The sequence below is a fragment of the Oculina patagonica genome, chromosome 14 (genome assembly GCF_052425735.1).
Source record: "Oculina patagonica isolate OP01 chromosome 14, crgOcupat, whole genome shotgun sequence".
Taxonomy (NCBI): Eukaryota; Metazoa; Cnidaria; class Anthozoa; order Scleractinia; family Oculinidae; genus Oculina; species Oculina patagonica.
The window spans coordinates 363,402-387,769 of NC_135771.1; the positions used below are offsets into that span (position 1 = coordinate 363,402).

Below are 24,368 nucleotides of genomic sequence, written 5' to 3' on the forward strand. Positions count from 1 at the left end.
TTTACGCTTCCCACGTGTATTTTAACCATGGTAACTTCATACCCAAATTTTGGGTATATTTTAACCATGGTTTCTTTAAACCCAAGTTTTGGGTATATTTTAACCATGGTTACTTTATACCCTACACTGGCTTCCTGTTCGGTACCGGGTGACGTTAAAGATACTGCTACTGGTATACAAGGCCCTCCATGCGAAAGCTCCGCCTTACATCTCTGGCCTTTTGAAGGCCAAGCCTGTTGGTCGGTACAACCTGCGTTCCGCTGGCCATGATATGCTAGTTGTCCCCAAGATAATGCTGAAAAATTTTGGGGATAAAGCCTTTGCCAAGGCAGGCCCGTCCCTGTGGAATGAGCTTCCTGTTGACATTCGCAAAGCGTCATCAGTGGAGACTTTTAAAAGTCAATTGAAGACTTTCCTTTTAAGAAAGCATTTCGCGTTTAAGCGTTTTAACTTTTCAATCACACTGTTTCTAGTTTATTTGTATGTAGCGTTATGCTAATTTTTATATTTTTATATTATTTTTACATATAGTAAACAGCGCTTTATAATATTTATAGTTTTAGCGCTATAAAAATGTATAAATAAAATTAAAATGGTTACTATTTACCCAAACTTTGGGTATATTTTAACCATGGTTACTTTATACCCAGATTTTGGGTATATTTTACCCATGGTTATTTTATACCCAAATTCTGGTATATTTTAACCATGGTTACTTTATACAAAAAATTTGGGGTATATTTTACCCATGGTTATTTTATACCCAAATTCTGGGTATATTTTACCCATGGTTATTTTATACCCAAATTCTGGGTATATTTTACCCATGCTTATTTTATACCCAAATTCTGGGTATATTTTACCCATCGTTATTTTTTACCCAAATTCTGGGTATATTTTACCCATGGTTATTTTATACCCAAATTCTGAGTATATTTTACCCATGCTTATTTTATACCCAAATTCTGGATCTATTTTACCCATGGTTATTTTATACCCAAATTCCGGGTATATTTTACCAATGGTTATTTTATACCCAAATTCTGAGTATATTTTACCCATGCTTATTTTATACCCAAATTCTGGATCTATTTTACCCATGGTTATTTTATACCCAAATTCCGGGTATATTTTACCAATGGTTATTTTATACCCAAATTCTGGGTATATTTTACCCATGGTTATTTTATACCCAAATTCTGGGTATATTTTACCCATGGTTATTTTATACCCAAATTTTGGGTATATTTTACCCATGGTTATTTTATACCCAAATTCTGGGTATATTTTACCCATGGTTATTTTATACCCAAATTTTGGGCATATTTTACCCACGGTTATTTGATACCCAGATTCTGGGTATATTTTACCCATGGTTATTTTATACCCAAATTCTGGTATATTTTAACCATGGTTACTTTATGCAAAAAATTTTGGGTATATTTTACCCATGGTTATTTTATACCCAAATTCTGGGTATATTTTACCCATGGTTATTTTATACCCAAAGTTTGGGTATATTTTACCCATTGTTATTTTATACCCAAATCCTGGGTATATTTTACCCATGTTTACTTTATACCCAACTTTTGGGTGTATTTTAACCATGGTTACTTTAAACCCAAATTTTGGGTATATTTTAACCATGGTTACTTTAAACCCAAGTTTTGAGCATATTTTAACCATGGTTACTTTATACCCAAATTTTGAATATATTTTAACCATGGTTACTTTATACCCAAATTTTGGGTATATTTTAACCATGGTTACTTTATACCCAAATTTTGAGTATATTTTAAGTAAGAGATAAATACCGAGAACGGAGGTATTAATCCATATACATCCCGAGGGTCGTAGGCCCGAGGGATGTATATGGATTAATACCGACGTTCGAGGTATTTATCTGACTTATTTTATGATATTATTCATGAGGGATCATTATATAAAGCCCGTTTCCAGCAGGACAAAAGGTGTCTAATTAGTGAAACCTCGGCTCCGACCGTAAACAACATATCCTTCTTTTGTTGTATTGTTGCCATTGTGAGGTTTTCGCAGAATGGTCTGATCGTGCGCTTTTCACGGTTTCGCGACTTATTGTGACTTGTCAAACTTATTTGAATAACACAGGACTGTTGTGATGTTTTGACAATTTGTTTTGCTCTGTGTGATGTTCGCAAGGAGCGGGTTAGTGTGTTTTGTACGGCGTCCATAATGTACGAAGAAAAACCTCGAGAGAAACGGCAAGGGCATTTTACGAAGAGTTGAACCAACGACAGGAACAAGGTCACTGAATTCCAGATAAGTTGTTAGGAAACCTTTAGGAATGTCATGTTTTTAGGAATGAGACGCGCGTTGTTGTATTCAAACAGGATAGTCAAGCAGAAGGATTTTTAACTGAGGCAATATGCGGCGACAAATTCAAGCGAGCTTTTCAAATTGCTTATGTCGATTCTGTTTTTCTTGAATTTTATATTTCCGAAATGAATTTATCAACAGAAGAAGGCCTATTAATTTTGAAAGACTTAAAATATCAGGAAAAGTAATCCTAAGAAATGTTTGGGCTGTTTATATGGTTTAATTTGTTTTGTATTTGTTTGCTTTAAAAACTTTATTGTTGGAAATGTGAAGTTTAATTTGTCCATAGAAGGGGTTTGATTTGGTCAGGAAGAGATTAGTCGTAGCCTAGAATATTTATGAGAGGTTTAACAAATTATCCCACGTTTGAGGTATTTATTTGTATAAATCCCTGAAACGAGGGATTTATACAGATAAATCCTTGAAGGAGGGATTTATACAGATAAATCCCTCATTAATAATCATAAATTCAATTCATAAGCCCCGCTCTTCCCTGCTACGTTATCAAGCCCTCCCCGGACTTTCAGTTAGTTAATATTCATCAGGGTTGAATGTTAAATAAAGGTTGTTGAATAACAAAAGAAAATGTGTCAATCATGAAATAACCATGGTTATTTTATACCCAAATTTTGGGTATATTTTAACCTTGGTACTTTATACCCGAATTTTGAGTATATGTTAATATATATATATAATTTATACTCAAATTTTGGATATATTTTAACCATGGTTACTTTATACCCAAATTTTGGGTATATTTTAACCATGGTTATTTTATACCCAAATTTTGGGTATATTTTAACCTTGGTACTTTATACCCGAATTTTGAGTATATGTTAACCATGGTTACTTTATACTCAAATTTTGGGTATATTTTAACCATGGTTATTTTATACCCAAATTTTGGGTATAATTATTTTAACCATGGTAACTTTATACCAAAATTTTGTGTATATGTTAACCATGGTTACTTTATACCCAAATTTTGGGTATATTTTATCCATGGTTATTTTATACCCAAGTTTTGGGTATATTTTAACCATGGTTACTTTATACCCAAATTTGGAGTATATTTTAACCATGGTTACTTTATACCCAAATTTGGAGTATATTTTAACCATGGTTACTTTATACCCAAATGTTGGGTATATTTCAACCATGGGTTCGATTCCCGCCGGGGACTCAGATTTTTTTTCTTTGTCCCACGCTCGTGTCATGTAGAATAATTTCTTCACTAATTATCACCGAGCTTAAAATCTACCGTCTTTATTATTTACTACAAATTTGATGATTTCGACATTGCTGATCCTAGCAGTATGCAGGACGCGTGTCACTTATCAACCTAGTAAATGCCCTAGCTCACATCGAGTCTCACGTAACTCAGTTGGTTAGAGTGCCCAACCGGTATCTGGAGGCCATGGGTTCGATTCCCGCCGGGGACTCAGATTTTTTTCTTTGTCCCACGCTCGTGTCATGTAGAATAATTTCTTCACTATTTATCACCGAGCTTAAAATCTACCATCTTTATTATTTACTACAAATTTGATGATTTCGACATTGCTGATCCTAGCAGTATGCAGGACGCGTGTCACTTATCCACCTAGTAAATGGCCCAGCTCACAGCGAGTCTCACGTAACTCAGTTGGTTAGAGGGCCCAACCGGTATCTGGAGGCCATGGGTTCGATTCCAGCCGGGGACTCAGATTTTTTTTTCTTTGTCCCACGCTCGTGTCATGTAGAATAATTTCTTCACTAAATATCACCGAGCTTAAAATCTACCATCTTTATTATTTACTACAAATTTGATGATTTCAACATTGCTGATCCTAGCAGTATGCAGGACGCGTGTCACTTATCAACCTAGTAAATGGCCTAGCTCACAGCGAGTTTCATGTAACTCAGTTGGTTAGAGTGCCCAACCGGTATCTGGAGGCCATGGGTTCGATTCCCGCCGGGGACTCAGATTTTTTTTCTTTGTCCCACGCTCGTGTCATGTAGAATAATTTCTTCACATGGTTACTTCTGAGTATATGTTATCCATGGTTACTTTATACTCAAATTTTGGGTATATTTTGACCCATGGTTACTTTATACCCAAGTTTTGAGTATATTTTAACCTTGGTTACTTTATACCTAAGTTTTGAGTATATTTTAACCATGATTACTTTATACCAAATTTTGAGTATATGTTAACCATGGTTATTTTATACCCAAATTTTGGGTATTTTTTAACCATTGTCATCGTCAGGAGGTACAGTTTCAAAATGTGCTTATTTTTTCGTTTTCGCTAAACATTTTGAGTAGAAGCAGGAATCGGTCTTGTCACCCTGATTAAGAATATGATTGTTTCAATCTTGAATTGTTAGGAGTTCGGCATTTAAGGGGTGTTTCTTTAAGGCTCTCATTCCTGTAACATGGAAAAGAGGCTGAACGGGCAAACATAATTATTAAAAGCAAGATTGGTCACGCAACCATATCCCCCTAGCACAAAAACGAGGCTAGACGAGAAATAAATGTATCAATATACGTGTTTTGCACGTTCACAAAATTATGTTAAGTCCTAGCGTGGTTATGCTAAGTCCCTAGGGGGATATCTATATAAAAACCAACACGCGGTACGAGACGAGCAGTAGCGATGCAATCTTGTATGTTAAGTTAAATCAGGGAAGGATATATAACCTAACACAAGGCTACGATCGGGAAAAGGATCACAAGAATTGTTAGTTCAATGTAGTTTAATTTCAGTTTGTATTCGTTCAAGACAGTTACGAACAATTACGGCACAAAGCCTCTAACAACTTGTAATTTATCTTTCAGTTTGACTATAATGTAACTCTAATCAGAAGAAATAGTGCAGAAATAAATCCTCAGATTTTCCCAAGCTGAAGGTGTCCAGTACAAGTGCAAAAAAATATGGAAAAATATTTCAAAACCAACCTACTTTTCAGGCGCTTCGTATTTTTCGCTCTGCAATACAAGGCGAGCCCGAGCGACTGGTGCACTGCCAATCGTTGGTCTACTGCCGATCGTGAATGCCTTGCACGCGAATTTGAAAATCTGTGGATAGTTATTCTCAGATGCAAAACAACTGAAGAGGCTCAGGAATAGGAAATATATAGTAGTTACAATGAAAGCAGGTTTTGTACAAGAAAGCAAAGATGCCTATATGGACAAGCGTTCAAGAGTGTTGTTATCTTACTGGGAAGTTCCACATCCAAAGAACATTAATTTTAGCAAAGTCACTGGAAAGTGCTTACAGTTATTGGAAATCTCAGACATATGGGCGAAGCTTGAGTGTTTGGAGAGACTTTCACTGAGAGCATTTTTCACGGAAAGCTTTAGAATCGTGTCATGCGAGCTTACAAGCTAAGTTACGAGGCGCTCGGGAGGGTTCTCTGGCCCATGTTCATAGCATGGAAAAGGAATTATTTATGAATGTAATCTGATTACAAATATATTTTTACCCTCTAACATATATTTATCAGGTTATTCATGTATTTATTACATGCCGTGTAGTTGGCGTAGTTTGCAACAGTGTTCTTAGTCGCTAGGAGTTTTGTAACCCTGTATTTTTTCCTCCTAAGTGTATTCTCTTATATATTATGCAGCAAAATGAAATATTTAATGGACAACATATTGACCTTAGACACCAATGTAATGAACCCTTGTATGTTAAGGTGTATTCATCGACAAATAGCATGGAAAAGGAAAAGGAAAGGAAAACGGGAAGGATGATACACTGGTAGATCTTTTGACGTGACTGGCTTCTCAGTTTGACAAGAACTCTGAGATGAATGCAGCGTACAGCAGTCTTATCAATGAAATTCAGGGCAGGTTTCAGATATTGTCAATAAAATTCATGCCGGATACATCAAGATGATTCGCCGTATTGTTACCTCAGACAGTATAGGAACTTGGTCGGCTATTTTGCTGAAGGTCGGGCAACCATTGTCTGTCGGGTAGTGTTCTTGAACTATTGAGAGAAATCAGCTGTTGATCACCCGGGAGGATTTCTTATTATTTTGAGTCATCATTCCAAGAAAAAATTCAAGCATGTATATCCGCAAGAATGAGAAGTGTTCAATCAATAGACTGCGACGATTTAAAAAAAACCGTCGAACAAAAGTAAACATTTTTGCTTTTTCCGGTCGTTTTACCAGATAACTTTACTTTCCGCATGTTTCCTGGTGTTCGTTTTGGGCGTCGCAACAAGCATCGCCTCAGCCCATGATTAATAACAGCTAAAATTTCGGAAAAATCAAATATCGCGTAAATACTCCGGCAAAAAATGACCGGAAAAAGGAAAACATATGGGCGCCGCCTTCTTCCATGACAAACTGTGCCAAACTAAGTATGCGTCATGTACCCCTCTTGTCGTTTCTCAGTGCGCTGTCCTCAATAACAAAAGTTTGTAACTTCAAAAGTTACAACGCATTCAGAACACTGCTGCGAGATTGGTGGTTAAGGCAAAGCGCACGGATCACATAAGCCCTATTCTACAACAATTACACTGGCTGCCTGTTAGCGAACGCATTTCGTTTAAGATCTTGTTGTTTACCTATAAAGCTATGAATGGCTATGCTCCGTCATACATTGTAGATCTTCTTGACCAATACGTGCCATCACGTTGTCTACGCTCGGCCTCGCAAAATTTGCTTAAATTTCCAAGATCGGCCACCTCTACATACGGAGATCGGGCCTTTTCCATTGCTGCGCCGAGACTTTGGAACACACTACCAACAACAGTAAAGAATGCCCCTTCAGTCTCCACTTTTAAAACACTTTTAAAGACATGTTTATTTAGGTCGATATATTTTTAACAAGTTCGCCATGTTTTTATTGTCATTTTTATTTTTATTTTTTATCAATTGTAAATAAATTAGGTTATCCTTAGCGTATTTTTATCTGATTGTAATTTAAATCGGGTTTTTATATTTTTACTTTTAAATTTCAAATGTAAACGCACTGAGACGTATGTAAAGTGCGTGCTAAGAACTGTTATTATTATTATTATTATTATTATTACCATGTGACTGCACAATAAGTACTGTGAATAATTTGTCTTGATTTAAGCTGCATTCAGCTGGTTGATCCACTTTCAAAACACAGACGGAGAGCAGAAATCGTTGTTTTTAAGATCAAAGGAAGTGCTTCAGCGTCCGGAAGTTCCTCTTGGCGAGTGTCCATTATAGAGTTATCACGCACGTTTTCTTCTCAGCTGTCATGTCTCTTTATCAAGTGTCTTGGCTGAATATCCGGACTATCTAGTTTATCAGTGTTTAACATTTACTCGACGCGGACAGCATTTTAGTTGCTTCTTTCTTTGTGGAATAGTTTGTTCTTTTAACTTTACGGCGGCGTCTTCGAAGAGGCGATGGTGCTGCTGCGATTGAAAGCTGTAAGCCTGCTCACCCTGCTCTATGCTTTAGAATTGCCAGGTAAGAGACTGCACCGCGGTATACAAATTTTTCTGTTGTGAATAGAATAGATACTGTTGTGAATTATTTTTACTCGAAAAGCTTTACCGCAATTTTTTACCAGTTTACGAATTGCTCCGGCGCACCCCCAGTCCCTAAAGGATTAAATTAGTGAATAACAACAATTTTTTTGGAAATATTAAAACTCTATAGCAAATCGTTTGTCTAAAAAGGAACATGTCAGTCTAAAAACTTTAAAGGTTCAAAAAAATTCCTGCACAAGCCATGGGCGTAAAAAAAATTCGTGCAAGCCGAAAATCCCCCACCTTCCCTATCACTTTTCTAATGGTCTGTCTCTTAGTCTGTATTCAGCTTGTTGATCCACTTTCAAAACACAGACGGAAAACAGAAACACAGTAGGTGATTTCGATATCAAAGGAAGCAATCAAACGTCCGGTATGAAAAGTTCCTCTTGGCGAGTGTCCATTATGCCCGGGCCATTATGGAGTTTAAAAAATATCTGGTTTGTAGCCAGGCATGATAAGATTAAAATTATTTGAGAAAAGTTAACACTGGCTTATTTTATCTTTGGGTTTTTTCAAAATATTGGCGATTGAACGGATGGGCTTGTGAGCCACTTTTCAATTTGGAGACAAAGACTTTTCCTCGAAGCGTGGCACTCAGTCCGAGATGGAAACGCTATTAATGAACACGTAGCATTCCCGAACATTTATAAAAAACTTAACAATTTTTAATTGCATACCACCCCCTATTCTATCCTTTTTAGTCGCGTTTTTAGAATTCCACCTCCCTTTTAATTCGGTACATTCCTTATCACCTATTTTCTGCATTTTTAGTTTTTTTAACCCTATAACACCAGGGACGCCGTTTTAAATTTACATATTGCTAAAGAAGACTACAGCAGTAGTCGAAATGTCCTGCGCATATTTTAAGCCAGTGTCCACTTTTATCAAATAATTTTAACATTATGGAATTATCAGATTCATCGTGACCCCAACTGACATGTCACGTCATCAAGGGACTTGGCTGAATATCCGGACTATCTAGTCTATCAGTATGTAACATTAACTCGACGCGGACACCATTTTAGTTGCTTCTTCCTTTGCGGAATACAGTATTTTGCTCATTAGCTTTAATTTACGGTGGCGTCTTCCGATGGTGCTGCTGCGATTGAAAGCTGTAAGCCTGCTCACCCTGCTCTATGCTTTAGAATTGCCAGGTACGTCTGCACCGCGTTATTCTTCCCCAATTTTTTTTGTTTTGAATAGAATAATAATTATCTAACCTTCCAAAATGCTTTTCTTGAAAAGCTATACCGCAAATTGTCTTCCTCATCTGTAAGTCTGTAAAATTTTAGCTTAATCGCAACTCAAGAAAAAATAAGGACAAACATAGAGCATGCAGATTTCAAGACCAAAACGGGAAATTCTTAATAAAATGACCCTCTAATCGACGACTAAACTGCGCAAGTGGCGCGCACTTCTTAACCTGCGTGAAAGGAAACCACTTCACCTCTTGGGCTCGCATGTGACATTTGACAATGAGTGATACGGGATCAGCCAATTGTTTTTATTTATTTATTTATTTGGGATTTCCTAAACAATTTACATTTACAACTAAAAATGGATAAAATAAATATTAAAAAAAAACTAGTTGGAGGATAACAGCAGGGGGAAACTGAATTCCCATGTAAAAGCTGTTATCCTAGATAAAGCTAAAATTTACAAATATATTTACTAACGACGAGAAAAAATAAAAAAAATTGAAAAAAATTGAGCTTGTAACAATTTATCATACTAAGATAAGTAATATTAATATATAAAACAGTAAATGGCTTAACAGCTTTTTCTTAAATAAACTTAATGATTGAGCCTCAAGGACAACACTCGGCAACGGATTTCATTCGTTTATATATCTAAGGAAAAGTTAAAGTAATTAGTGCGAGCATAGTTTGGTCTTTTTTTTTAGTCCCTTTTCTGAGTTGAGAAGCGAGCAGTTTTAACATTACATGACCCAATCTGACTCAACGAACCCATAAATACGACTGCTACCACGCGAATGGAATGAATTCCACTGACTACTTTGTAAACATTCAGCTAATGCATTCTTTCATTGAATTGAGAGACAATCTCGTTACAGTGATCACAACATCAAATAGTTAAAATGAACAATTGTTGTAATAAGAAACGATTTGGTAATACATGATACAAGAAATATAAATAATAGGAACCGACGTTCCGGTTATACATAATTAAGGTTACATAAAGAGTGCCAAGCTTGGCACTCTTTATGCCAATTTGCTCACAACTTAGCCTCTTCACAACCGCTTTTTATCACTCATGTAACCTTGAAAATGGCGCAAGATGCACCGAAACAATAATAATAATAATAATAATAATCATTTGTATAGCGCCCTTTCCATACGTTCAAGGGCGCTTGACAATGTTAAAAAAAACGTCGGTTCCTAACATTTATATTTCTTGTATCAATTGTTGTAGTTATTCTATTTTGTTTTATGTTATTTTCTATTTTACTAGTTATCTAAGTTATCGAAATAATAAGTTATTAAATTTAAGTAGCTTTTGCAATACTACTAATCCTATGTAGTCATGCAAATGAAGCTTGTTGTTGACTTTTTTCGCTTATTTATCTAGTTATTTATTTATTTATTTATTTATTTATTCAGCTACATGTATTATATTTATTATTATTATTATTTTCGTTCAATGTTATGTAGTACAATGCAGTGTAATATAATGGTACTTTCTTCTGCTCATTCTTAATTTCCATTTTTTACCGCTTTTTTTAATTTTTCTTATTTTTATCTTATTTTTTATTGTTCATGGTACTACTTCGTGCTCATTCTTAATTTTAATTTTTTATCGCCTTTCTTTCTTTTAGTGTGCAATGGTTGTAACGAAACTCTGCATGCAGACAGCGGTGGTTTCCACTCTCCCAACTATCCACAAAAGTACCCGGATGATCAGTACTGCTCATGGAGGATCACGGTTAGTCCATCACATCAAGTGTACTTGATGTTCACCAGCTTCAGTTTACAAGCTGAAAACAACACGGACAGTGTTTATGTGTACGATGGAGACGAAGAGAGAGGGGAGGTGTTGGGAGTGTTCTATGACGGTCACCCTCCCCCCGAGGAAGGAATATATTCCTCGTCTAACAGCTTGCTTGTAATATTCAAGTCAGATATGAATAGTTCTTATCCCGGTTTTCAGGCGGTTTACCATTCTGTTAATTGTTCTGGTAAGTAGTCTTAATGTGTAGTATTTTAAGTGAATTTTAACTATAACTTTTTGTTACGATATTTTTAAGTCAATAACGTTAGATAAAGCTTGACAATAGACAATAATCTCGAGGAAATAAAATACTTTTAAATACGCATTCGCAAAAAGAGAGAAAGAATACGAAAGATAAAAATTAAACTAAACAACGGTCTACCTAGGCCAGTACCTTGAATAGTGCTGAAACGTCTGCTTGAAGATTCTTTTAACGCACAATTCTGATTCTGATTGTTCTGAAGGGTTCTATTACAACCAATCAGAATTGTGCGTTGAATGTTAAATTCCCATTTATTTATTTATTATTTATTTATTTATTTATTTATGTCAGTGTTCAATTCAGTTGTGTCCACATCATCTAGTCCATTTGTAATTGTAATTTGTAATGCTGAAGTAAGTAAGTGACGTATTTACAGTGCTGCGCGTAGTCTATTACCATTTGGCAAAGTTTTTGGTCCCTTTTGACAGCTTTTTGACAACTCTCTCAAGAAGTAATGGAGGTGGAGATGACAAAAATTTTTGCCAGCGAACGTGTAACTTGAGAACTCCGCCTCTCATAGTTCTTTTACTTTGATTGAAACGAAATCCATCAGAAAATTATGCGTAGTCTGGAGAATGTGAACCACGACGGCGAATTTGTCATATTTCTTAATTTGAAATTAATGATGCTCTTACATAGTCAGCTACAGATTAGTTCTGACACTACAAACGCAGAAAAATAAATTAGGATAGTTGCAAGATTCTAAAGTAAAATATAAATTCATTTTTCAGTCGAAGTTGTCTTCAGTGTCGCAGTCGTCGTGGTTTCGTAAGGTCCCTAATGTGAGTCACTTAATTTTCGCGTCATGTTATATTCGCGACACTGATTGTTCGCGTCACTTTAATTTTGCGATTTTCTTGGAATCGCAAAATTTGCGAAATTAACGTGTCGCGAAAATTTCATGTAAAAAGGTAGGTAACTTTTTTGTTTCTTGTAGCGTCCTTTCTGAACCTTTACATGCGAAGTGAAGGTTGCAATGATCCAGGACTGTCAGTTGGGTCATGTGGTATTGCTTACATCATCGTGAATGGAAAAGATCATTCGCATCATGGCAGGGGTCATAATGTAGTCGTTGTTGATGCTCAAACTGGTAAGTAAAGTTGTGTTTTGCTCTGCAATTTTTTTTTTGGCTTATTGTGTGATTAAACCGTGTGTGAGTGTGACCCGGTATATGTAAGACCTTGAATGGCAGATCTGGGATAGCGGTACTCAGGATTGATGGAATACGCGGCTATTCATGTAACCATTACACTAAGTGTCGTCGTACTAGCCGTGCATTTAAAATTACTGCATTACACTAAGGACCATGTGTTTAGATTGTATTGTATTTTCGCAACTCCTTCCTCCGCAGAGGGTCCCTGGGGGAGGAGAGGCGGAAAGGGGTGAACGAGGGTGCGAGTGAGACGATGTAGCGTTCCCCGCGTACTTTCTTTTCCCGTATCCCCAACTTACAAAAGTCCAGTGGTCAAGGCAGCACAAGATCCCTTTGTGAAGGAAAAATTTTCTTCTGATTTATAGGGGCAGTGCTGGGGTCACAAAGTTTTGACACCCATGGAGATTTCTCTGCTGGTGAAAAGTTACGAGACTATCTTAACGCCATAAATGGAAAGTAAGTACAATGACCAATAAAGTATCTTCTTTTTGATTTTGCTGTTATTGTCATTTTTGTTTCTTGGCAAATTGAACGAAATTATTGATTGTGTTCTAAAGGCAACAGTTTGGGCGTCAACAAACAAATATATATCTATACATTCTATAAAACTGACTTTCTCTTTAATGGATAAAAGGAGAGTACCAATAAAGGCATTTTCTGCTGTTGCTGTATTTGAATTTCTTAGCATTTTTCTTTCAAAGAAAAGTTGAACAAAATAATTATATTGGTATCGATTATTGTTTTTGCTCTGTGTGTAAAGACAACCGTTTGGGCGTTAACAAATCGAAATTAAATATTTTAAAACACTGACTTTTTGTTTGCCACAGTAAAATCGTCCTTGTTGCCACACAAGACGAGGCGTCAATGTACGCGTCATCAGCTTTTGATGCTCTCAGGAGACTGGGCGCTAAAGATTCCATTCTAGCAGCCTATCGTAGCTCATTTGCATTCATTGGCTACGCTCAATCAAACAAGCCACACTGGATCACACAAGAACAGCATGAGAGATACAAAGGACCCAGTGAAATTTCTTTGAGAATTCTACTTCAAAGCCGTCAATCACGTAAGAAATAACAGTTAATCGCAACAAAAAGTGGACAACATGATCGTTTTTGAGTCTAATGCTTGCGTGCGCTTTGCGCATGCGCATTAGACTCTTTGTTATATGAAAAAAAGCTGTTAGCAATCCCAAGGGAATGGTTCGGGATCGATAATCGTTCGCTGTTATGTAGAAAACAATGATCAGCTGCAAGAACGAACTCCGTACGGACACGCACGATTAGTTTCAATTAAAAACAGCCAATCAGCGACACGTGTTCCCACGCATAATTAAAAGTTCTTTCTCAAGTCACGATTATTCAACACTTGAACAGGACGAAATAATTTTCCAGTTAAGACATTTGTAAGCTTTTTGTGAAAATAAATCTTCGTTTTCAGTTCAGTTAAGCACTTGTGTTTTCGTCTTGCTTAAAAAGCAAGACGTCTTTGAGAAAAAATATTTCGACGGCGACTCGCGTTTATTTACACAATGCGACCAAATATTTATTTTGTTTTAAAAAATAGAAAACTTTACCTCGGTTTTTGTATTTAAGTCATTCGAATTTTGACCAATTTTTTCTTTACAGTGCAAACAAAAACCTTCAAAAATAAAAGATGTACATGGATAAATGTAAATCAAGTTACGCGACTAAATCAAAATGCGTTTGTTTGGCCGCTTTGCAGTATTACACTGTCCTGGCCTTTGCCATACACTGAAATCGAATTTCATGCTTTTACGACTCTCAGAGATCTTAAGTTCTTCTTACAGCTAGAAAAATCATAAAATGGTTACATTGATATGGAAGTGATGATTCGCGAAATTTGTACATCATGATAAACAGTCTTCGCTCCTGTGTATGGTAGCTCGATAATACACTACCAATCTTAGTTCAATGAAAAACCCATGAATATCTCGTGGAAACCCCATGAACCCATTTTCATGGTCATGAAAATGGAGATTGTCAATTTCATGGTGTTTCTGAGCCCATGAATTTTCCGTGAAATATGAAGTAGTATTTTTCATGACCCATGAAAAAAGATTTCATGGCCATGAAAAATGTTGAAAATTCCTAAGTCAGATTTCATGGGCATGAAAAATCCATGAAATCAAAATAAATGAAATTCACAACCCATGAAAAAACTTTCACGGCCATGAAAATTGGTAACAGACGGAAGTTGGTTTTCATGGCCATGAAATTTCAATGAAATGTAAACATATATATTTCATGACCCATGAAAAGCTCTAATATTCTGTAGATTTTGAATCGTATATTTTCTTGCACTGGGTCACATGTACACCTGTCATATGAAAGTTATTTATGGGGCATGCACACAAACATTAGTAATATTCCCATGAGTTATCCAAGAATCTTTGGACACAAAAATAATGGTAAGAAACAACATATTAAGAGGAAACTTGCGTATTTAATTTGCTACTTTTAGTGGTGAGCAAAATTTCACTATTGTGACCATATGTCAACTAGTACTGGAAACAAGTTTCAATTCACAAATTATCCAAAAAATCTGTTCTCTTAAAATGCTGATTGACCATCTGACCAACATGATGAGCTATATTCATATGAAATTTCTATGAAATCTGAAGTGACCTGTAGAACACACCAAATTAAAGACTGATTTTATGGGGCATGAAATTTCCATGAAATTTAAACTTACAATTTCATGACCCATGTAAAAGCATATATTCTTTTGGAGTTATGAATTTCATGGATCGTAAATTTCCATGAAAGTATTGCTTATAATTAAGACATGACACCATGAAATATTCTTAACGCCTTCATGAATTATGGGTCATCAATTAAGAAAACTACAACAGCTGAGCGGTATCTTGGCTTACATAAGTTTGAATCGATGAGCTTTGTTTGTATTCTATTGAAAATATACATATTTTTGCTGTTCTGAACAACCTGCATTTGTGTAAAATAATGCCAAATGACACCATTTAGCCTTGTGTACAACTAGTTTAATAAAATCACACAAGTTTCTTTAGTTTTGGAATCTATTAAGTGGCAAAACAGTCTTATCCTGTTTATGTTGACATTCTCTCTTATATTGCCCATAAGCACTGCCTTCGTCCTGAAATTAAAAAGATAAAGATAATTGATTTCGGAAGTTTGTTACCTTAGTGTTATGAATAAAATGCGGCTGTTACAGCTATAATTGATTCACCATTTGGATTTGCATTATTGCTCCTGTGCGAGTGTCTGATCTAGTACAAGAAACTCACCATCCTAGCCTTTGATGTTAATTTAACGCTTAAAATCGTTTCTAGCATCAATAGGTTTAACAAATTTTATAATTTAAGGCGCAAAGATTTCTGTTTACCTGCTGAAAAACTGCAGGGATTGGCCTGTAAAAGTTGTGTGGACTGCAGCACCGCATATTCTTGGTTGATCATTGTCTTGCCAACGAAAATCCAAACTTTTCAACCTTTCAGAATTTGAACCGATTGGAATAACCAAGGGCATCTTGATTTGTGGCTACATGTCCAGCTTTATAGTACAAGCGTATTATAAACTAAGTAAAACACTGTGTTTCTCTTCTGAAAATCGAGTACAGCAACACTCCGCCATGTTGAATCCATCCCATGATGCTTTGGGAATTATGTTAAAATGGTACTTTTGACCAGCGGATTGTCATTCCAAAAGTCGTTTTTTTCTGGCGGTAATGTTGAATCGATCTGTCTCTGGCAATTCTGTTTAGTTGTATTTATCATGAGATTCCCTTCAAAATTGCACGTAAAAGATCAAGTAAGGATCGTAAATGTTTCAGAGAATGGAAAGCAACTACGGGCAAGTAAGTATTAGTGTAGTTCAAGAAGAAGACCATCAAATCCTACCCAGCGATAGAGCACTTAATTACGTAACTGAAGTTGATCGTCGACTTAAGCTTACATTTGTAAAACAAACTTTTAGCTTATATCAGCACTGATTTTTTGATATATTTATTCAGCTGAAAAACTAAAAGAAAGCTACTGCTCCTTGAATGTTTTGAACACTTGTAACTTACGAAATTCGTATACACAATCACTGGTGATGCGCTTTTCTAAAGACTTACAAGTAAGATTATTACCGACCTTGTATGTTGCTTTGTATTTTATTACAGCTTTTGAACTTCCAATGAAAGCAGGATAGCTTGAAAAAAACAGAGTTACTCAATGAACGCTAAGTGTAAAGAATGTTATGTTATGTTAAAACAAGGTTATAATTTTTTTTTTATATATATGAATCAGCTGTAGAATATTTGTGAATTAAGTCTTACGTCTGTTTAGAGACCCTTTCTTTTCATGTTTGACACATTTGGTATGAGCTGAGCTTTTAATTGCAATGCAGTTGTATTTTGTGTTATTGTTATAGAAATAATACATTGTTGTTTAACATTAAACATTTCAATGAGAAAATGAATGTAACTTGTGAAACAATATCTGACTGACTTTAGAGAATTTTGGTATGTTTCTTTGTATAATTTTATTGTTTATGGACTATATATTGATGGCATATTCATGGGGTGCAGCAGTGATTATTCACCCCATGAAAGTAACGGAGGGCCGGATTTCATGGGCCATAATAATGCTGTGAAAAGGCCATGAAAGTAGTGGGAAAATTTTCATGGGCCATTAAAAACTCCCCGTTCAGGGGTTTTTCATGGGCCATGAATTTTGTATCCCATGAATTTTCACACCATGAAAATCTGGTAGTGAGTTTCATGGCTTTGCTTTCTAAACCATGAAAATCTCATGAAATTAATTAATGGCATTTTCATGGATTTTTAATGACTTTTCTTTTCAGACTAGAAATTTCATGGCCATTAAACGGGAGTTTTTAAGGTGATTTTCATGGCATTTTTAATGGTAATTTCATGGGTCCACTCCATGAAAAACCCCTGAATTTAAGCCATGAAAAAGCTGTTAAAAAGTCATGAAAAACCTGTGATTTTCCCATGAAAATATTCACAGGATTTTAATGGGTTTTGGTTTCCTAGTGATAATTGCCTAGTTTCCAGCGTTCAAAAGGTCATCATTATATTGACGTGAGCATTTACACCCGTTTTTAGGAAAATCTGTCACTAAGTGCTTACAGTACAATGGAGTAACAGTCACTATTTCAAGTGCTTTTATTGCAAAATCTGTTTCAAGAGTCATCATCAAAATGGTGAAAAATCTGAAAGAAAACGATGTGAAGTTCTTCAACCCTTGTTGTAATGAACATGCTTTTTGTAAATCGTCACGCAATCTTGTCCAAATGTTTAATCGTTTCTGCTTTTACGGACAATACGGAAGAAGTAACATCAACTCCTGTTCATACTTTAAATTTTGTGAAGCATATAACATTTATGACTGTTTCGTTTTCATCCATAATCATCCACGATGCCCCTAGCTTGCTATAAGCATTTTAAATTAAACTCCCGAACACAAACCTCTAACCAATTTTAACCGGCTTACGAAAACCGCGCAATCTGTATCACTATGCCATACGGCATTAGACTCATGTCACCCTTGGTGACCTATTTTTAAATTTGCCTGCGCGCCGCCATTTTGGATTTTATGACGTGTAATGGTTGCCGCTATTGTTAGAAAGCAGAGAATCTATTGTGTGAAACAATGGGCAGCCATTACACGTCATAAAATCCAAAATTGCGACGTGCGGGAAGTTTAAAAGCGATAGTCTTTTCCACCTATTCTTGCTAGATAATGTTATTTTTCCCTTGTCCTATAAAATTTGGAATTTAGGCATTATTTCAAACAATACAACGTCAACTTGTCGTAATTAAGAGTGGAGGTTTCTTTTAAAAATAAACCTAACTCAGCCTTTCCATTATTTTTATCCTCTTTTTTTAAACTTTTTCAAATTAAATATGAAGCGCCTCTTGGAATGGAGAGTGGTGAGATCTCTAATGCCCAAATAAGGGCATCGTCGCACATGGATGTCAATCATGCCGCAATACAGGCGAGGCTTCACTTCAAACAACAGGGAAACAAGCAGGGAGGTTGGACATCTCGTACAAATGATGTTAATCAATGGCTTCTGGTGGATATCGGTAGTTATACCACAGTGACAGGTATCGCGACTCAGGGGAGGAATTCAATCAGATGGTCACAGTGGGTAACCAAATTCAAACTACAGTATAGCGTTGATGGCGTGATCTTCCAATTCTACCAGGAACCTGCAGGAAACAATTCAGCAAAGGTATCTCGTAAAATTTTCCTTAAAGCCCTGGCCTAATATTTGCTTAACGTCCCTTTACGAAGGGGCTTATTTTCGAAGAGGGCTTCAGTCGGGGAGGGACTCGGGGAGGTCTCTTGCGGATGAGAATTTGCGTTACAAAATAATTTGGGTCTATATTATGTGGAAAGGATACTGTCTGAAAATTTTAGTTGCATATATAAATGATAAAACCCTCTAAACATAACGATATGTAGTCCTTCAGTAGTTACATGTGTAAATGAACATAACAGGTCTCTGAACATATGCAAAGCACTGTTGTCACAGCAACCATTCTGTCTTTATGGTTAGGTTTTCACGGGAAATCAAGACAGTGACACAGTTGTGTATAACAAATTGAGCCCACCAATCACAGCACGCTATGTCCGGTTGCGACCAGTGGCGTGGAATAATCATATATCAATGAGAATGGAGCTTTATGGTTGTCAAGGTATTATATAATATTCTCCAGTGCCGCCAAGGCGTCGGTTGTTCAAAGGATAGATAACGCTATCCACTGGATAAATGATTGTCCAGTGAATAGCGTAGTTTGCTAATTTGTCAACACTTATCTGCTGGATGACAATTTTTCCGAGGAAAAGCGTTCACCACCCTTTGAATGAATGGGCCCAGTTAAAATGGCCAATAACCAGTACCGGATAGTAATTTGTCTGATCATAGAACAACAGGGCCCATGCTGAGTTCTGATGGTGGAAACGGTAGAGTTTTCCTGGGTACGTTGTGTAAAATCCATCTTGTTCTTAACAATGGAGTCTTCATAGCGGATAACTGACGTTTGAAAAATTGCTTACACCTTTATTGCTTTGTTTCACTAAATTCAGGTTGCATGGAACCCATTGGCATGGAAAGTGGAGTGATATCTGACGCCCAAATAACCGCTTCTTCTCAACAAGATGAACATCATTCCCCATCAGGGGCCAGGTTGAATAACTGGGGTTGGACTGCTGGAAGTGACGATCTTAGACAATGGCTTCAGGTGGATATGGGTAGCTTTACCCGAGTTACACGTGTTTCAACTCAAGGCGTTTCACGCTGGGAAACTGGTTCCTGGGTAACCAGATACGCGTTATTGTATAGTGATGACGGATTTACCTTGCATTTCTATCAAGAACCAAGTTGCCCTTCTGCTAAGGTAAACTCAAGTTTCCAAAGTTACAAGATTAACTTATGATTAGCACGTTATTTTTGACAATGACAGGTTACTTACTAACATGTTGTTACGTTTTGGCGTAATTCTGACGTATTAACGTTCGTAGTACTTACAAAAATTTTCGTTACCATCTTTGGGAGGAAGAAAGTACCAGAAACTATTTTAGTGTTTCTTCAGAATTTGACTAAAAAATAAACGGTTTTTCGTGAGGGTACTCCTTTAACGTAGTAAAAGTAATTCCAGGTTGCAAGTACTCGGATTCTCCCCTGTAGGTGACATTTTGTAGGGTATATTACTTTTAAAAGGATTAAAAGTCATAGCTTGCAATTGGCACCGGTTAGCGTGATAAAATCTCTGAATTAAAAATTACTACTGTCATAGTTATTCCGGTACCTTCTAGGGTATTAAGCTTCCAAAAACAATACTAGAGAGACTTGCCAAAATGAATTGGTACATCTGAGCGGTAAAAATATGCCACGCCCAAAATACGAGCACAGCACAGCTTTAAGGCGTTCCTTTCTGAATTGTCTTTCCATTATTTATATCCAGCTTCTACAACTAGTCCCCAGGGCCTTGCAAATATTGAAGTGTAATTTTGTGTCGCATTCAAAATACAACTGAAGCCTAAGAGTTGTTTCTTTCTCTGTTTTAATTTGAAGGTGTTCACTGGAAATCAAGACCGTGGCACCGTTGTATACAATAGACTCAGCCAGCCAATCACAACACGGTATATCCGGATATTGCCTCTGCAGTGGCACATTCATGTATCATTGAGGGTAGAGATCTACGGCTGTCCAGGTATTTAAGCGAATGTTTATGGAACGTTACATGGATGTAAAAGGATAAAAATCACATCAACAGGCTTTTACCACGCTAGAATACTTCCCTAGTTTGATAGCAGCTAGAAAACGAGGACAAAAGAGGAGGAGGAGGAATTCGAAGGGGAGGCAAAACCTTTATAGGAAGTGATTGTGATCTCTGTTTTTGTAAAAACTTTTACAATTGTGTTGGAGAAAGTTCGGCAACGGTGTTGTTGCTCATCCATTTTCTGAAAGCTCAGCTCTTGTAAAAGACTTGGTAATATCGACATCCAGTCAGTGAACGTTCTTTTTTTATATTTTCTACTACAGGTTGTATAGCACCTCTCGGCATGGAAAGTAAATCAATAACTGATAGCCAGTTACGCGCCTCCTCACAACTGGGAAGCAACTACTCCGCAGTACAGGCCAGGTTGCATTTTAAAGCAGATGGAAACAAGGCTGAAGGTTGGTCAGCTCTTAGTAATAATCTTTACCAATGGCTTCAGGTTGATCTTGGTAGTAACACCCGAGTGACACGTGTGGCAACGCAAGGAAGGAATGCTTGCAATGAATGGGTGACCAAATACATGTTGCAGTACAGCGATGATGGAGTCACCTTCCAATTTTACAAGGATGTTGGTGATAGTTCAGCAAAGGTATTCGAACTCGAAAAATTAATTGTGTTAATAAAGTTGACATGAAAAGCACTTTAAGCACACGATTTTATATTAACATAAGCGTTCGGTTTCTAACGAAACTGTTGCGCTGCGTTAGCTAGCGAATGAAAGACTGATTAACAATTATTCTTTGAAATCGACGTGCCTGAATAGCGGTAGAATATCAACCGAGCCGAGTGTCTATACATGTATACTGGTAGTTAATTATAGAAGCCGCCATAGCGAAGTAAGGAAGCCGACAATTTAAGTGTTTGCTACAAAGCAGCAGCGGATCCCAAGTGCTAAAATGGATGGAGTGGGGAGCTGGGGGGGGGGGGGAGGGGGGTTAAGGCAATGTTGGGTCTTATCTTGCTCCAGTAATTGTCAGGCATAAAGGCGTGGGGGAGGGGGGCAGTCTCCCTGGGTCCTGGGTCCCTCCACTGCGCCACTTAACGTTGTGTACATAATGTTGTTTTAAGGTGTTCGAGGGGAATCTCGACAGTGATACCGTTGTGTACAACAAACTGAGACAGCCAATCATAACACGTTACATCCGAGTTTTACCAACACACTGGAATAATCGTATTTCAATGAGGATAGAGCTCTTTGGATGCCCAGGTATTTGTCAACGATTTATGTCTCTGATATAACTGAAGTTAGAAAAAAACTAGCTGATTATCATTGCAGGGTGTAACAATTTAAGTAAAGCTGGATTAGCTGTCCGGGAATTGCTGCATGATTAGCCAAATGCAATTTATGACGGTAACTTGAAGTACAAAATATAAATATTTCTGAACCTGATAAACCCCACCGTTCAGTTTTAGTATATAAGTAATCGTGTGGAGTTTGTCTACTAATAGCCTCGTTCCTAAGAAAAAAATTGAATCTGGTCAAATACACTTTGACGTGGCGACAGGCCGCTTCGTTTCCCCTCGCAAACCCCGATCTGCTCAAAGGCTTACTTTAACTTGCACCTTGGATGCACGTTCTTGTATCTTATATCTTATTGTTTGCTTGTGATGATCATGATTACCTCAGATTGCATAGCACCTGTTGGGATGGAGAGTGGATCAATCTATGATACTCAAATAAGCGCGTCTTCACAGCAAGGCGACAACCTTGGGCCACAACGAGGCAGGTTGAATATGAAGATCAGTGGAATCAAGCAAGGAGGGTGGGCGCCTCTCCAAAGTGATCTTAACCAATGGCTTCAGGTGAATCTTGGCAGTAACTTCCGTGTGACGCGTGTGGCTACTCAGGGAAGATACGGATACGACCAGTGGGTCACCAAGTACAGATTAAAGCACAGGGCTGACGGAGTAACTTTTAAGTTTTACCAGGAAATCCATGAAAGTTCAGCCAAGGTATGCCCATCTTATTGTCCTGCCACCGACTAGGCTACGCTGAAGAAAAGAGTGCATTGCGTAGTTACCAAACAAAATATTCGTTGTCCAAACAGGAATATGTCCGCTTTAGTATGCCTCCCTTTGAAGGGTGTGTTAAAAAATGTCTTCGACCGAAAGAATTAATCCATAATTTTATAAGGAAACTTGCAGTGACTTGTTAATAATAACATGAAGGGCAAAATGATTGAAAGTATACATCTGGTGGCTTTCTTAATCCTCGTGTACTTTCATTGCCTGGAATGTCAGTCGTCTACAGCCTTTAGCCTCACAAATCCAGCGGGAGACGAAAAAAGTTCATTGTCAGACGACAGATATTAATACTTTGTTTGCATGAAGTTTTCAATGCTTTAAAACTAGCACAGAGAGAGGTTTATATTTGGTTCTCAGTTTGTACACATTGTAGAGCGAGGGGGGACCCAAGCAAGACTTTATCTTTAAAGGTGGCACTGCGTTGGGCAGGAAGGAGGTGTAATTAAGAGACTACCACTTTTTAGTAGCACATTGGGTTGTGTCGGAGTACACTTGTAATAACAACCCCCCTAACTGATTGCTTTCCTGTTACGTTCAGGTGTTTGATGGCAATGACGACAGTGACACAGTTGTTTACAACATTTTGAACCCGCCATTCACTGCACGTTACATCCAGATAGTGCCAATAGAATGGCACAATTACATCTCAATGAGAGTAGAGATCTACGGTTGCAAAGGTAATATTCAATGACATCCAAGGTAAAACAAAAAAGTAAAAAAATGTGAGAAAAAAGTACACTTGTGGGGTGAATATGAGTTATTGGGGCAACACCAATTATTAAAGGTGCTTCATCGCAATATATTAATTTATTTTTTGTTGTACAAAGTAACTTTCAGATTGCAATTGAAATTGATGGTAACCTAAAAAAAATAGTTTTCTTGGGGGAAATACTAACGAAGTAATAAAATAAACCGAAAATAAACAAGGTTGGTAAGGAGCGAGGAAGAGTAAGACGAATTACGAACGACAATTTTTAAAATGAATAATTAAAAAGAGTCAATGATGGATTAAGTGCAACAAGACTTGGTCTGACAACCAGCGAACTTTACTCATTATTAATTTGCTAAAATCTTTGAGATCGAGTGATAAGGATGCTAATTAACATTGCATGCTCAAGACCTTTACCCTCTTTACATTTAGACCTGCTCTAATACATTTCCTCTGCTTTGCATTGACACCTGGGATCCTTAAACACATCATGCCATTTAATAGGTGCAGTTGAAATAGCTGACTATGGTGTTTGAAAACGGGGGAATCCCTGGAAAGTAGATGACCCGTCAAAAAGGCCGTACCGTGGAGTTTATATACACTCTAATCATTCAGTTTCATTTTATTGTTAAAATTCTAATAATAATTTCGAATGACGCTTCGATGAATTGTTCATCAATCAATCAATCAATCAATCAAAACTCTATTTAACGAGGGTGACACGAAAGAGTTTTTCAGCCAAAAACTTTATGGCCCTCTTAAATGTACTAAAAGTTAAAAATCTAATATAATTAATAAGCTTATTTAAAATCTAGCTAAAACCTAATTAAAAATCGAAATGTAAGTTAAACATTTAAGCTAAGCTTCAAGGTTACTCCAAAAATTATTACTAAAATAAATTATCTCAATCTAAAAATTGTTATCTAAAAAAAGAGAAAAAAATTTTTCTCGAGCTGACTTGATATAAAATTTTTGTACAAAGCATTCTTGAGACTATTCACAGATGAAGAGGCGCATTTACTTTATAGGATTTTTCTTACCAAACGCAAGGAGTTGT

The 24,368-nt window shown here is 36.8% G+C and overlaps 2 protein-coding genes across 2 annotated transcripts; both read left to right on the forward strand.

The window, feature by feature from the left end:
• Window positions 1–7,688: 7,688 nt before the first annotated feature.
• Window positions 7,689–13,356, forward strand: LOC144639051 (CUB and zona pellucida-like domain-containing protein 1). Its single transcript, XM_078498312.1, has 5 exons — window positions 7,689–7,793; window positions 10,695–11,054; window positions 12,067–12,219; window positions 12,648–12,738; window positions 13,110–13,356. Exons 1-5 carry the CDS (start codon window positions 7,730–7,732, stop codon window positions 13,354–13,356), a joined length of 915 nt encoding a protein of 304 aa, XP_078354438.1. The 5' UTR covers window positions 7,689–7,729.
• Window positions 13,357–18,209: 4,853 nt separating this feature from the next.
• LOC144639053 (neuropilin-1a-like) lies at window positions 18,210–23,293 on the forward strand. Its single transcript, XM_078498314.1, has 8 exons — window positions 18,210–18,524; window positions 18,852–18,990; window positions 19,382–19,692; window positions 20,370–20,508; window positions 20,841–21,166; window positions 21,646–21,784; window positions 22,205–22,530; window positions 23,141–23,293. Exons 1-8 carry the CDS (start codon window positions 18,210–18,212, stop codon window positions 23,291–23,293), a joined length of 1,848 nt encoding a protein of 615 aa, XP_078354440.1.
• Window positions 23,294–24,368: the final 1,075 nt, after the last annotated feature.